Source organism: Protomyctophum parallelum (assembly GCF_964188405.1).
Source record: "Protomyctophum parallelum genome assembly, chromosome: 6".
Classification (NCBI taxonomy): Eukaryota; Metazoa; Chordata; class Actinopteri; order Myctophiformes; family Myctophidae; genus Protomyctophum; species Protomyctophum parallelum.
Window position 1 is genome coordinate 10,693,284 of NC_139701.1, and position 15,088 is coordinate 10,708,371.

At 41.0% G+C, this 15,088-nt stretch overlaps 1 protein-coding gene across 1 annotated transcript; it reads right to left on the reverse strand.

Annotated features, from left to right (window-relative positions):
• Window positions 1-299: 299 nt before the first annotated feature.
• Window positions 300-12,599, reverse strand: LOC310860114 (eukaryotic initiation factor 4A-II-like). The gene is made up of 11 exons (XM_083766878.1): window positions 12,426-12,599; window positions 11,809-11,869; window positions 7,278-7,410; window positions 6,930-7,081; window positions 5,622-5,790; window positions 4,079-4,188; window positions 2,934-3,077; window positions 2,465-2,602; window positions 1,533-1,622; window positions 1,314-1,393; window positions 300-1,124 (listed from the first exon to the last, which is right to left on the reverse strand). The coding sequence occupies exons 1-11, from the start codon at window positions 12,452-12,454 to the stop codon at window positions 980-982; spliced, it is 1,251 nt and encodes a 416-aa protein (XP_083623004.1). The 5' UTR covers window positions 12,455-12,599; the 3' UTR covers window positions 300-979.
• Window positions 12,600-15,088: the final 2,489 nt, after the last annotated feature.

Consider the following 15,088-nt stretch of genomic DNA (forward strand, 5'->3'; position numbering starts at 1 on the left):
AAAAATAATATATATATATATATATATATAAACATTACACAAATGTGTATGGGGGTCCCTAGCCTCAATATACGTATTGATTTGGGTGTCTATTTTGATCTAAATGTGAGAACAAAATTATGACCATGGATGATTGGCTAGGTTAATTTGTGCTGTAAACCCTCCATGCCTAATCAAAGTCTAAATTAATTGCAATCTCTAACCAACCTATTTATCATGTCCATGCCCATGATGCCAACAATACAAGTGTGTTTTTAGAATGTAGTCTCATTCTGAGACAGGAAAGAGAAACAAGTAACCACATTCCATGATTGTTTTTATTTTCAAACCCAGCCAATACAATTCAAGGAGCTTATATTTTTGTGGAGCCGCCTGTCACAGATAAATACTCGGTCCCCATTTGTTTGGAAAAGAGATTAAATAGGCTGTATACATTGCACACAAAACAAAAGTATCAATGAGGAAGTGCTGAATATATAAGGGGTCACTTTTGCTTCTGACCCCTTTTTTTAATAACCATAAATATGTCGGCTTCACATAATCTGCTGACTTTACGCAGCACTTGTATCTTTTAGTCCATAAGTAAGCTATCAAATGATAGAGAATGTCTACTATATGTGCCTCTATTGGCCTAGGAAAAGAATACATAACAGAGAACCAACAGTGTGAACCCATCACCAATATAAATGAGTCCTATTCCCTTCTGTAATAAACCTGGGGATTGAGACTCAGAACAACCACACATTTATCGTCACACCTTCACCAGAGCTTGCGACGATCAGTCGCTAGCTTTGCTTTACAATATGCTAGACAATATCTGGAAATTTCCGATCCTCTTCCAGCATTTCAGACAAAAAGAGACTCAATAAATTGCTTCCAATAAGATTAAGCACAATGCTCGTGTAATAATTCTGCTAAATTGTGGGTGCCGCATTAAAAAATGGAACCAAAAATAAGCAACTAGCTCTGGAGTGGACATCTAAATCAGATCGGCTACGTTCATCGGCATCTCCTCAACGGATGTGTTGTAAAAGGTCTCGATGTCACGTAGTGTCCGCTGATCGTCCTCTGTGATAAAGTTGATGGCAACTCCCTTCCTACCAAAACGGCCGCCACGTCCAATTCTGTCATGAAAGGGAGGCAAATGGTGCATTTATATAGCACCTTTATCCAAGGCGCTTTAAATAGAGGAACATACACACACATAACGTACAAATAACCATAATGTGGTTCTAATTCAAACTATCGTAGGTGATAGAAATGTAGGTTTTTATTCATAATGGAATTAATGTATACATTTGATTTCACCTCACCTGTGGATATAATTCTCTCGGTTTGTGGGGAGGTCATAGTTAATGACCAAAGACACTTGCTGCACGTCAATCCCACGAGCCTGCACACAAACCAAATAAATCATTAGGACTGCTGCTGGAAATATTATCTCCTTCTGACTCCTAATGACGTTTAAAATGCAGAGAAACGTATATGTGTATGTTTGTGTGTATGTGAAGTTGAACCCAGCAGAAGTGTACCAGCAGATCAGTAGTGATAAGGACTCTGCTGGATCCGGATCTGAACTCTCTCATTATCACATCTCTCTCCTTCTGCTCCATGTCTCCATGCTGAAAATACAGCATAATTTTGTTACTCACTTTAGTTTATTATGTGTTCATCTATAGAGCGTTGCAGACTATCAGTCTCGGCTCCTGGCAAATCATGACAATAAACCGAACAAATAATTAGAAGAAAAACTAAAAAGTGTAGAAGTTCTTCTTTATGTTCGGTCCAAAAATTGTGTTTATTGCCATGATTTGTCAGAAGCCGAGTTGTCTTTGTCCGAGGTCTTTAAATAAATACTTTCTGAAACGTCTAAGGGAAAAACGAATGGGAAATTCAGTTTAGGGATGCACCGAAAGGGACATTCTTGGCCGAAAACCGAATACCGAATATAGGAAACAGTTGGCCGAAAACGAATATCCGAATATGATTAACTTTATATATCTTTTTTCCTACCATTGCTGTCATGGCCATACCTTAAAGCTACCTGCTTTATGGCAAAAACAATGGTTATGGCTAAACTTAACTTAAATAATAATCACTATTATGGGTCCATAAAACATTTATTCAGCTCTTTTGAATGCAGGGACTGCAACACTCTATAGCTCCATGGTTGGCGCTAGGCACAGACACTGGCGGGGAGCAAACAGACATCATTGATATTGAAACAATTCACTAGTATCACCTGAAACTGACATTAAGCACTTAACCCCTATGACTATATGTCTACTTGTTCCCCTCCTTTTTCTCTCTCGATTCTTTAAAAAACTAAAAAAGGAATCTTCACCAAATCTCTTCTCAGAAAATAGCCCATCTATCTTGTGTTCATCGAATTTTCACATTTTATGACATGCCTACAATAGGCACTAAGAATAAGGAGTAAGGTGCACTTTGTTAAATCATTCACCAGTGCAGAGACGGTAAAGTCCCTGGCGTGCATCTTCTCTGTCAGCCAGTCCACCTTCCTGCGAGTGTTGAGGAAGATCACAGCCTGGGTGATGGTCAACGTTTCATACAGATCACACAGAGTGTCCAGCTTCCAATCCTGGTGTAGGAGGGAGGGAAGTTACTAACTGCCTGCCAGATTAATCTGGCAATTTGATGTAGTAATACAGGCATCATCACGCTGGCCAGACTAGACTGATGAGGCCCAATTCAAGACAGAATGACTTTAGCAGAGTGCTTTCAGGACGAAGACTGTTGTCCGTCCCAAGTTCCAAGTATCAGATTATCTCCCCCAAACATCTATATACTGTGTGTATGTGTGTGTGTGTGTGTGTGTGTGTGTGTGTGTGTGTGTGTGTGTGTGTGTGTGTTCTTTAAAAACCTCCTCCACCATCCTCCACTCCCTCCTCGCTTCCTCTATAATTTCTCACCTCCTTGTCGACGTTGATGTAGAACTGCTTGATTCCCTCCAGAGTGAGTTCTTCCTTCTTGACAAGGATCTGAATCGGATCTCTCATGAACTTCTTGGTCACCTCCAGCACCTCAGCAGGCATTGTGGCTGACAACAGCACCACCTAGAGGACAGCCACAGGATTTATTAGGACTGGTAAAGAACTGCTAGGACATGGCTCGTTATTTGCCTTTCTGGGCAATTCTGTTAAGGTGTGTTGCCGGTATGTAGGATCGATAGCTGTGTATGCATTTCGTTTTACAATGACACATTGTACTCATGAAAATTTTTTTTTTCTAAATTAAAGTAAAATTAAATTAAAATAAAATTGTGTGATGTGGCAAATAAAACCAGCTTGCAATCAGTACAGAATCCACATATACATGTTCATTCCAGCTCAACGTTTCCATATTGGTCGGGCTCTACATTGTAAAACACTACTAGTCTGGCACTTAAAGTTTGACAATTCATACTGTGTAGAATACTCCTCTTGTCTGAGACAGTCCAATAAAAAGTGTCTAATCTAATCAACTACTTCCCAAAACCACATGCTAACCTGCAAGCACATTCAGATGAAATAGCTTTCTGACATCACCAACTCTAGCCTCTAGGCAACTGGGCTGGTTTCTGTCTTTGGGAGAGAAACACTGACTAGACGTTACTTTAGAATAGCAATGTGATGGTTAAAAACATTTGCCGCATTCTCAAATAAAAAGACAGCAAAAGCTTATGAATACAACTGCCTTAATCTCAATTTGATATTGTACATTGACAGCTTGTTGTGGAAGCAAACAACAAAATAATTAATAACACCATGGGTTGGCGGCTGGCCCATGCTCGTTTCTTTATGAATCCATGAACAATCAACACAATGGCACAATGCAGAAGACAGCATAAGAAAGAGTGTCAGTGCCAACTCTGTCCAAACACAAAAGCCCCAAATGAGCGCCATGCACATTACTGAAATCCAGGACCGCCTTTTCAATTGGAAATGCAAACAATATCATGCACCCACGGACAAAGCCCATTTCCCCCATCCAATAAACAGGTTGAAAAAGAACGCTAGGGGAAAAACAATGAGGTAAAATAAAGGAAAATCCAACTTGAGTGAAAAATCGAACTCACTTGGATGCTGGTTGGCAATTTTTGAAAGATTTCATAGATCTGATCCTTGAATCCTCGACTCAACATCTCATCGGCTTCATCCAAGACAAACATCTTGATCCGCTTAGGAGCTGAGCAATAGAATGAGAGGAAACCATTTGTTGGTAACCAGCTGCACTGCAGTTTTGCCCAATGTCATCTCTCTCAAGTAAATAACTTGCCACAACACTCCTGGCTTGAATGTAATCATTAAGAAGAAAGAAATAATGAAAAATAAAAAGGTCTGTCAAATGTTCCAATGGGTACTATAAAGTAGGATGTGTGGTCACGGTGACTCTAGTCAGACATACTAAATCCAACACGGGTTGTGCTTATAACCATGCCCCCGGGCAAGTTAAGTTTACTGAGGTTAAGGTTTAGATTTAGGTATAGTTTTACTGAGGTTAAGGTTTAGGCTGTCAGTGTCAATCACAGCGACTGGCCAATCACAGCATATCCTTGCACAACCCGTGTAGGCACGTATGCGTCTTATACACACACGAATGATTGATTGATTGATTGATTGATTGATTGATTGATTGATTGATTGATTGATTGATTGAAAACCTTAACACAATTATTAACAGTACAGGAGGTAGGCTACAGCCAAACGTTACGCTAAAAGGATAACACAAAAAGCCCAGAGGGCTTTTTCTGTTATCACTACTGTACTTCCTTCACCACTCCAGCTGGTACAATAACTAACAGTTGATTACTTTGCAGGGATCCCACTTTTGTTAGGATTGTTTGTTAAGCAGTTCCCCCCCCCCCAAAATACTGGCATATAATAGGTGTGTCATTATTGTTAGTGAGTTCTGAGTTGTTCAAGTGCAAATTAGTACCGGGCGGGTCTACTCTGGAGGACTGCTGCCCCTATTACCCATTACCTTCCAACAATGTTCTCATCGGTTTCGAGAGTTGAGTACGTATATTCATTTTGCATGCCTTTAAAGGTTTCCTTTCCCTGTGATCCACAGAATCCTAACCCTACGTTCGAACTAATGTTACTCCTTTACAACAGTTTGGCAGGAGACCTCAAGTATCCATCCGTTCACAACTTTAGTATTTGCTTTAACAAAAATCACACCTGTGTGAAGCATAAATGGGCATAAAGAGAAAACATAAAGACGATGACAGGCAATCTCTCAACACGTCTTCCACAAGCACATTCTGGCGCTGATGTGAGTCCAGGACAGAGTAGATTAGCTAATCTGTAAAACGGTAAAGAAAGACATTCATCTTCAAAGCTTTATCTTTTAGGTAATGGTGTTGGCGATCTGGTGGATCTGAGCATCGGCCGACACATCACCTAATTGACCCGAAAAGATGAATTATGTTTATCTTTTCGGGCGACGTTCCTCCGCCCACTTTTCGACTATCGGCCGTTTGCCTGCTATTTGACTAAACAAATCATACACCACAATGGCATTACACTTATACTTATATATACACAGTATATTAACTTCTATACTGTATGTTTATGTGTGTGCGTGCGTGCGTGTAGTTCAATTGGTTGTGTACTTACAGAGGAACCTCCTGTTAAGCATATCAAAGACTCTCCCAGGTGTGCCGACAATGATATGCGGCGCCTCGGCCTGAAGTTTCTGCATCTCGTTGCGGACATTGGTTCCTCCGATGCAGGCGTGGCATGTTGCTCCCATGTAGTCACCCAGCGCCAGGATCACCTTCTGAATCTGTGATATAAAGTAACAAATAATATAAACATGTTTACGTTAGGGGAGTAAAGTTTTTTTTTCAAAATGCAGTGTTCGGTTCAATACGATACAGACATATTACAAATATATACAAACATATTTTTAAAGAGCATATTGTTTTGTTTGCTGTTTGTAACACAAATGTGTACCAAACAGTTCAATACCAATATCATTACACCGCTAATGCTGTTGGATAACATGTTGTAGTGACAGACTAAACAATGTTGATTCACTTTTGCTGTTTCTTAAACGTAACTACCAAGTGAAATTTTGGATGGAAAGTGAGGAGTATTGCCTGCCGCATCCGAGTGCGCAGATTCTCGCAGAACAGACGCATTGGGTGACAAATATGTTCATGTTAACTTGCTGTGTGCCGTGCATGCACCCAAACTGTATTGTTGATCATGTGTGAGGTGATGATCACATTGGTGCGTCAGGAAATAAGTCACAGATTCGTTACTCAGTTACATTTATAGAGGAACATTTTTGAATGTCAATATCAACATTCAAAGCATATTCAAATGATATTCGAGTCCCGAATATCTTCGTTCTGACAGCCCTAGCAAATTGCCTGCAAGTCTCTATCACACTTTTTCCACCCTCACTCTCTGCCTCACTTTATCTTTCTCTCTCTCTCGGGTACATGCTGACCAAATTATTTTTACGTTTCCTCGCACTATTTTTAGGGGCAAATGCTCTCCCTTTCTAAGAAGCTCTGCTGCTGATTCAACATACTGTACTCAAGCAGGGGGTCATCTGACCTGGCTAATGTAATGGCTGACTATCGCAAGTCAGGCAAACTATAATGATTGCCTGATGACAGTGTCAGTGACACCTTGGTCTATATAGAGGCCTTTAGTTTAGAGAGACCATCTGTTGTGCTATTACCTGTGTGCCTGACAGTACGTTTTAACAGCGGGCGACAGCCAGACGAATTTTCCCGGAAGTGCATTATTTGTCAATGGGACCCGGAAACTACTGGTGAGTGATAGAGGCGATAGCAGGCGAACAGGCGAAAAGAGGGCGGAGGAACGTCGGCCGAAAAGATAAAAATAATTCATCTTTTGGGTGACGTCGCCCGGTGATAGTGGGCGATTGGGAGTGATTCTGAGGCCTACCTGCTGTGCCAGCTCCCTGGTAGGAGCGAGGACCAGGGCCTGCGTGTACGACTCCTTGTCCTTGTCAGTGATGTCCACCTGCTGCAGGATGGAGATGGCGAATGTCGCCGTCTTCCCTGTTCCTGATTGGGCCTGGGCAATGACATCATAGCCTTGGGAGTAGAGTGGGGGAATGGAATAGAGCAACAATCACAGTGGGTGTGGATAATTGCTCCCATTGCAAGTTTAGGTTAATACTGCATCAGTTCATTCTTCACTACTCCACTCCACACAAACTTGCTTTTTTGCAGTTCCAACAGAATGCTCTGTGCTGTGCAATTGTACAATGTATTGCACATGTTTCTTTACCTTTAATGCATGGAATGATAGCCCTTTGCTGGATGGCCGATGGCTTCTCAAAACCGTACGCGTAGATACCTCTGAGAAGAGTCTCCCTCAGGTTCATGTCATCAAAGTTGTCTGTGATCTCAGTCCAGTTGCTCTGAAAAATACAAATATACACAGAATGTTAAGTCCAGTGACCAAAAATCTGTTCACATTTGAATTCAATATCAAACCTTATGTATGATTCATGCATATTTGAGTTACAAGTCCATTTGGTTACATTTGTACAGTCTGAGAGATTTTACGGTGTATATTTAATTGTAGAACAGTATAGCCACTTGATACTGTATCAAGTCCAGTGTCTTTCTGTACAGTGCAAGCTGTTTCAGAGGCTGAAAATCGATTTTCAACTTTATATTGCACTTCATCTACATCACCCCAACATTTAATTGTTAAAAATCAATTAGGGACGATACATTTCCTTAATTGTAGATTTGTTTTTGTGTTTTATTTCTGCTTATGTCTTAATTGCTGATTTTGTGTGTGTAATCTCGGCAGCTTTGCAAATAAGGGTGAACCTCAATGCTCTTTTCGAGAATAAATAAAGGTTTCAATCAATTTCACCTGGATTTGAATGGCTGTCTATCTCATTTTCATATGAAGAATTTTTGCATCTACTGCCACACTAAAAGTTGTGCATTAAGTCCAACATTTAGTACACAATTAGTAAAGGTCTAATTTGTGGCGATGTTTCTTTCCGCCCATATGCAACCAGATGTAGTGTCTGGCTAACTTCTGTCTAACTCTTTCTACAGTAGTTCACATGGATGTGAACTACTGTACTCACATACTTACAGGCTGGAATGGCTTAGGGTTGTACAGCATCTTGCAGGGCGTTCCAAAATGTGGAATGCCCTACCAACAGTCATTAAGACATGCAAATCCCTTGACTCTTTCAAAACTGCTCTCAAAGGGCACCTACTGTAGTGTACGGATGGCTGCAATTCGAAACTGGCCCCGTAAAATCTGAATCTGAATCCCCCACCCACCCCCTTTTCCCCTCACTCACTGTTTCCCCTTTTTACCTCCTCTATGATGATTTCCTGCTTTGACTCACTATATAGTTGTGTATATTTGTAAGTCTCTTAATGTTTGGATGAATTGAAAATGATGGACCCTATTGTAAACAAGTGTAATGCTTTATTGTGTTAAAACTATTGCATTTTAAGAGTGAATACTGTATTCATAATATTCTTTCATAGAATAATATTTGACAGTTCTTTACCTGAGTTGTTTTAAATATCTCAATTTTAGGTAATTTATTTGAGTGTATTTGGTTATATTTCTACACTCAAAGAGTTTAACACTATAGGTTTTATTCAATAGCTGTGATTGCAATTTTCTTACAGTATGCTATAAGAGTGGCTTTAAAATGTAAAATGTGTAAACATATAGAAGGAATTGGAGTAACAGTTATAGATTTAACAGTTACACATAACCATAAGTCACCAAAATAGATATATAAAAAAAGAAAAAGCAAGACTTTTGACTCACATTTTTTATTTATTCTACAACTTTTTCTGGTTGGATGACCATGAAAGACTTGAATTGTGTTTTAAGAAAGGTATTTTCTTTTTTGAAGATTTCATATGCAAGGCTTGGGAAAAAGACAGAATGTTCTGTATGAGTTTTTATTTTATTTTATTGTACATCTATGCAATTATGCAATTATTTATATGTTGTGTCCTGTAAGTCCATGTGGGTTGCATGGGCACCTTTGGTGCATGACACAGAAATAAATAATCTATCTATCGATCTCTGCATCAGGAACCACTAAAGTTTTCATCCAGAGCCTTCTTTACAGCTCTGATTAAGGCTTCATTTGTATTTTTTGGAGTGCCATTTCATTCCACTTCATTTGGTTTGTTTCTATACTTCTGCCACTGACTTGTAGCTGACCATAGATATAAAAACCTAGATGCCTCATTGGCCGCTGCAGTTCATTGGAACGATGGAACGGCGGAAGTCAAGCGGAAGTGCAGAAGGCACGCTGGGTCGCTGCCACTCAAGTGACTACTGGCCAATCACAGCGCGTCTTTTCCTGGACTTATCAATTCAATCCAAAGGAGCTTCATTGGCATGAGAAAACAAACGTTTACATTGCCTCTGATTGGCCTACCGAACGTCCCATTCTGTGACGCACGCGGAAACTTGGCAAGCTTCCGCGAACAGCGTGCGTCACAGAAGCTTGCCTATAATGAATTGCATTTTTATAGCGCTTTTCCAAGTGCTCAAATCGCTTTACAATGGTTCATTCATTCATACATTGGGAACAGCGTCAAACAGTCGACGCCAGCGTCCTCACTTCGCACATTCACACACCAATGGTGGCGAGCTCACACCGACCAACTCATTGGAGGCAATGTAGATGCCTCCTCTGGAGATACAGACGCCCCAGAGCCGAAGGAGTCTACCTTTCTATGTCTATATGTAGCTGACGACCCACAGCCAAGGAGGCAATCAGAGGAGTCACACCTGGGCCACATCCTGGTGCATTACTAGGACAAATAAAGAGGATAGAGCACGGAGGTGCAGCCCGGTCTCCAGCGGGAGGTTTGCACATGTGCAGTGTAAACAGGAACTGCAATGATGGTGTTCCAGCAGAGGTGCTAGAGGTGCATGAGAGTTGCTGACCCTGAACTGAAATAATAAAAATGATATCACAAAAAGAGAATAGTACAAAGTTGATTTTGTTTTTATTTTAAAAAGTATATCAATTTCATAACTGTGGAAAAGATATTGTGTATAACAGACTGAAAGATAAAGGACATGTACATTTACTAAATGTTAATGCTTTTGTATATTTTCTTTTCTGGATTTTCCATGTTCTTTAGTACAAAGTAGTGTCAAACTTTTATTTTTGTGAAATGACAAAGGAACATGGATACTGTTCAAGTGCTGTGGATGATATAAAACATTTGAAAAGGGAAGGGTGACTTCTGTTTAATTCTCAACTGTTCTGGATCTCATTATTTACATCACAAGTTATGAGCTTTCTATCTATTCTAGCGCCTCTGCTGGAACACTCCATCATCACAGTTACTGTTTACACTGAGCATGTGCAAACCTCCCGCAGGAGACCGGGCCACACCTCCGTGCTTTATCCTCTTTATTTGTCCTAGGTGCATTATAGTGTGTTTGTCAAGCCCAGGGGGCAGTATAGGACTAGGATACGATAAACCTTTATTGATTCCCGGAGAGATATTCAGTGTCATGGTAGCAACAATAGTGAGAAACATATGAGAGGTAATAGGTTAAGAGTAAGAATCAAGCACCAGAACAAGATAAAGTAGAAATAGTGCTCCTCCTCTGAGCACAGGTCTCCGGCTCTCCGCCAGGTCAGGTAGGTTATTGTGGCCTCCTGGTGGCGCTGTAATAGGCCAATGTGAAAAGGGTGCCATTTCTTACCTTTGATGGCAGTTCGACATTCAAATTCACGATTTGAGGCATTTTGTTCCAAAAATGTGTTTTGCAAAAAATCCGCCAGCTGGTAGCGCTTTAACAAACCAATGTTATAGCGTGGGATTTATTCCTCTGCCTAATAGCAATGTGCGTGCAACATACCACGTAAATTGCAAGCTGCGTTCAGGATTTGACTTGAGGCATTTTGTTCAAAACGAGCCAATCCCGCAAACTTTGGAGGCCAATCTTAGCCAATCGGGATGGAATATGGAAAATCTGATCGATCCGTCTTGATCACATGATGACTATAGACTAGAGATAGAGTGTACCGATTTTCATGACGTACGGATACAATCTGTGAGTAATATAAAACAAAATGTTGTGGTGGTGCTATAACAGGCCATTCTGAAAATCTGGGGCAGAGATTCAGAATTGGCATCCAGGGGGAGGGTGTGTGCTGACTGTGCACAGTTTCGTAGCGACCGGGCCAGATTAGCTGGTAATAGACGGAACACACACACACACACGGACGGACGGACACGTGCAAAAACATATTCTCCGCCAAGCTATCATCTGCCGGAGACAATAATAATAACATTTAAAAAGCTAATAGGTCCATGACAATGTTGTTACAGTCATATACAGTATAGATAATACACACACACACACACACACACACACACACACACACACACACACACAGAGGATCTACCGTACAGCCCTTCAACAGGGAGTATCTGTATGAAAATATGAACATAAGTACAGGATGGAATAAGCAATAACAGGTTTGTGCAGGTGTGTGCTCTACTTCAGAAAATGACCCTACATTCTAAGCAGAAGGTGTATAGTATAGTATGTGTGTTTAAGTCCCAGACAGTTGCATAACTGGTTTCATATACCAAACCGCTGAGAGGAGTACAACATTACATGGTTTATGATATTAAAAAAGGGAAATTATATTATATATTATAATGCATTTGTAGTTATATATTCTTTTGTATATCAATATAATTTTAAACATCCACATTTTTACATTTGGCATATCATGTTTACAGGAGTGTACGTTGTTGTTGTGGTGGTGGTGGTGCCTCACCTCAATGACACCATCAGGCTCCATCCCATCGGGGCCTCCATCATGGTCTCTGTCTTTAGAGCTTCCAGGACAAAAAAGGACAAGTGGCATAAGGTTTGGACACATACAGCACATTGCAGGGCTGCAGGCCACAGTGGCTCATGCATTCCTTAGCAGCCATTATAGAAGCTCTCAAAACGATGCAAACACCACACCAATAAGTGACCGTTCGGATCCTACCACAGCCCCAAAAGAAATACCATGACCTAACACATGTGTACTGTATAATGTAGACAGATGTGTGAATACACTTCTACAAAGGCAGAACAAAGAGATTCAGTTCAGTACATTTCTCTAAATTCATTAAGCTTTTCATATTTTCTATGAGAACCAGGACTAAAATGTCAACTGGCGTTAAGGAGATGACAAGCAGATGCAGTACGCACTGCATTAACAAGCTGTACGCAATATGTTATTGCCTGGGCTGCCTGGCTGCTGTCCATGATTCGTGTAAAATAAAAACACCGTTTTTTGCATGCACGTTATGGCCACAGCACAGCACTATAGCACTGCACTGTGTTAGTATTAATGCAAACAAACGCATAATGTGTGAATTATGATGTGTTGTTTTTATTTACCTGTTGTAATCCGCAGAATCGCTTGACATGGTCCGACCGAAGCTACAGAGCCCGATTTAAAAGGGAAGCACATCCTTCTCTCTCTCTCTCTCTCTCTCTCTCACGCACGCACGCACGCACACACACACACGCGCGCACGCGCGCGCGCAGGCACTTCAACCCGACCAGCCGGAACTACGGTTTCCGGTAAACAAAGGCGTATTATAACAAATAACAAAACAACACACAGCTCGAAAACACTTCTATTTGGGTGGACGGGGGAAATCCGTTGTTTTTAATTGCAGCCCAAAAATGCTGACGGAATAAGAACCACCAAGTTTGTCTGTGTATGTATGAGAACTAGGCCTACATGCCGTGGCGGAGGGATATTGCAGTAAAATAGGACAGGGAATAAAGCATAAAGCTGTGAAGGGGTTTCCTAAAACTCAAACCAGGGGCAGTCAGAAGACTCAGAGTCAGAATATTAAATGATGCCCCTAGAATTGCTCCACGCTAGTGTGGTAAGAGTGACTATTATTATATAAGTGTACATTACATCGCTATATGTACAGATAATAATAGTATAATAACAGTATAGTTGCCTAATATAACAATAACTACTTTAAAGGCAGTAATAGCTTCTGTCTATTTACACATTTCTGTATGTGGAGTTGTGGACCTTAATGTGCATTAACTTGTAATAATTTATTATACAGTTTATTTCTAATATTATTGGTTTATCTCACATAAATAAATAAATACATAGCTAGACTAGAATCAAAGCATTATACATTCTAAAAGTCTGTGCATATGATTGATAGGGAGGCATGAGGCATCATTTGACTTTTAATTTATTTTCTTTAATCGATATAAATCGGCATACTAATTTGGAGATTAACTCATTGCATTCGAGGGGGTCAAGACATGGCAGTGTATCCCAAGCCTATCGACGGACCACGGATATTCCAGGCCGTGCATAATGCATATCCATGGATGGATATTACAAGCCGTGCATAATTATCCACGGCTTCCCAAGCCGTGCATATCCACTGCTTCCCAAGCCGGCTGAGGAAGAAATGCCACTTGACAGTTTTTAAATCAGCCTCAGAAAACATCAGGCATGGTGAACCAAATGTAAAAAAATATTGTAACATGTTTAGCATGGGTCTTTCGCAGGGTCGTTACAATATATAATTCAGCTAGTTCCACATATATTGATTGATTGATTGAAATATTTATTAACAGTTTGTAGAATTACAGTACATTTCAAGCACAAACTCAATACAAAGACTGTTAACTGTGAGTGGACGACCCAATTAAGCATTACACTTGTTTACAACAGGGTCCACATTGTTCAATTCATCAAAACATTTAGAGACATACAAATAGACACTTCTATGTAGTTAAAGAACAGAACAGGAATTCATCATATAGGAAGCAAAAAGGGAAAAGATACATATACAGTGAGGGGAAAGGGGGGATTCAGATTTTACAGAGGCCAGTTTTGAATTGCAGCCATCTGTAGCTGCCCTTTGAGAGCGGTTTTGAAGGAGTCAAGGGATTCACATGTCTTAATGACTGTTGGTAGGGCGTTCCACATTTTGGCATAGGAGCGAAAATAATTGAGTCCCTTGTTTGTGCCGAATCTGGGTTGTACATGGTTTGTTGCACTCCCTCTGGTGTTGTGGGTGTGGACTTTGTTTACATTAAGGAAGTATTTAGACAGGTACATGGGTATCTTGGTGGTGTATCGAATCTTGTGGACCAGATCCATTGCAAGATGCTGTACTCTGTCGTCGACCCTAAGCCATCCCAGCCTGTCAAAGTGGGCAGGGGTGAGGTGGGTTCGGGGGGTGAGGCCAAGTAGGAGCCTGACCAGTTTGTTTTGGGAGGTCTGGAGCCTTGTTTTAAGGGCCGTGGTACCAAGAGGTGGATGCATAGTCAAAGAAACCTTGTACGAGGGCTCCTGTTAAGGTCTTCAAGGTGTTTTTGTTGACCAGTGAGGATATCCTTTAAAGGAATCTTGTTCTTTGATTGACTTTTTTGATTACGTTGGTGGCCATTTTATCACCGGAAAGATTGGCCTCCAGGATGGAACCTAGGTAGGTAATTTCATCTTTTCGTGTGATAATGTTTCACCCACTCTAACCAAGAAGCCATCTGCCTTGCTGAGATTACTATTTGATCCGAAGAGAATGGATTCAGTTTTTCCCAGGTGTAAGGATAGTTTGTTATCAGCGAGCCAGGTGCAGATTCTACCGAGTTCAGAGCTGAGGGTCTTTTCAACCTGCAGTTTGTTCCTGTCCGAGACCAGCAGTGCTGAGTCGTCTGCGAACAGGAACAAGTTGCAGTCACAAGCTGATGTCATGTCGTTAACATATATATTAGGAACAGTAAAGGCCCTAGTATGCTTCCTTGTGGGACGCCACAGCTCACTGGGAGGGGGGGGGGGGGACAGTGTTCCGTTCACCTCCACCATCTGTTCTCTCCCCTCCAGGTAGGATTGCATCCAGCTATCAAAACCAATAGCTTTAAGCTTGTTAACCAGTATGGAGTGGTTCACGGTGTCAAAAGCCTTTTGGAGGTCCAGCTTGACCATGCCGCAGTATTTTCCAGCATCCACCTCGTGTTTGATGTGGTCGCTCAAATAGAGGAGGCATGTGTCAGTGGAGTGGGATGTTCCG

Coding starts and splice junctions, on each gene's coding strand:
- LOC310860114 (XM_083766878.1), bottom strand. CDS start 12,454: ATGTCAAGCGATTCTGCGGATTACAACAG. Junction 7,411..11,808: donor AGCCTGATGGTGTCATTGAG/GTGAGGCACCAC, acceptor TGTATTTTTCAG/AGCAACTGGACTGAGATCAC. Junction 1,623..2,464: donor ACTTTACCGTCTCTGCACTG/GTGAATGATTTA, acceptor CTGTATTTTCAG/CATGGAGACATGGAGCAGAA.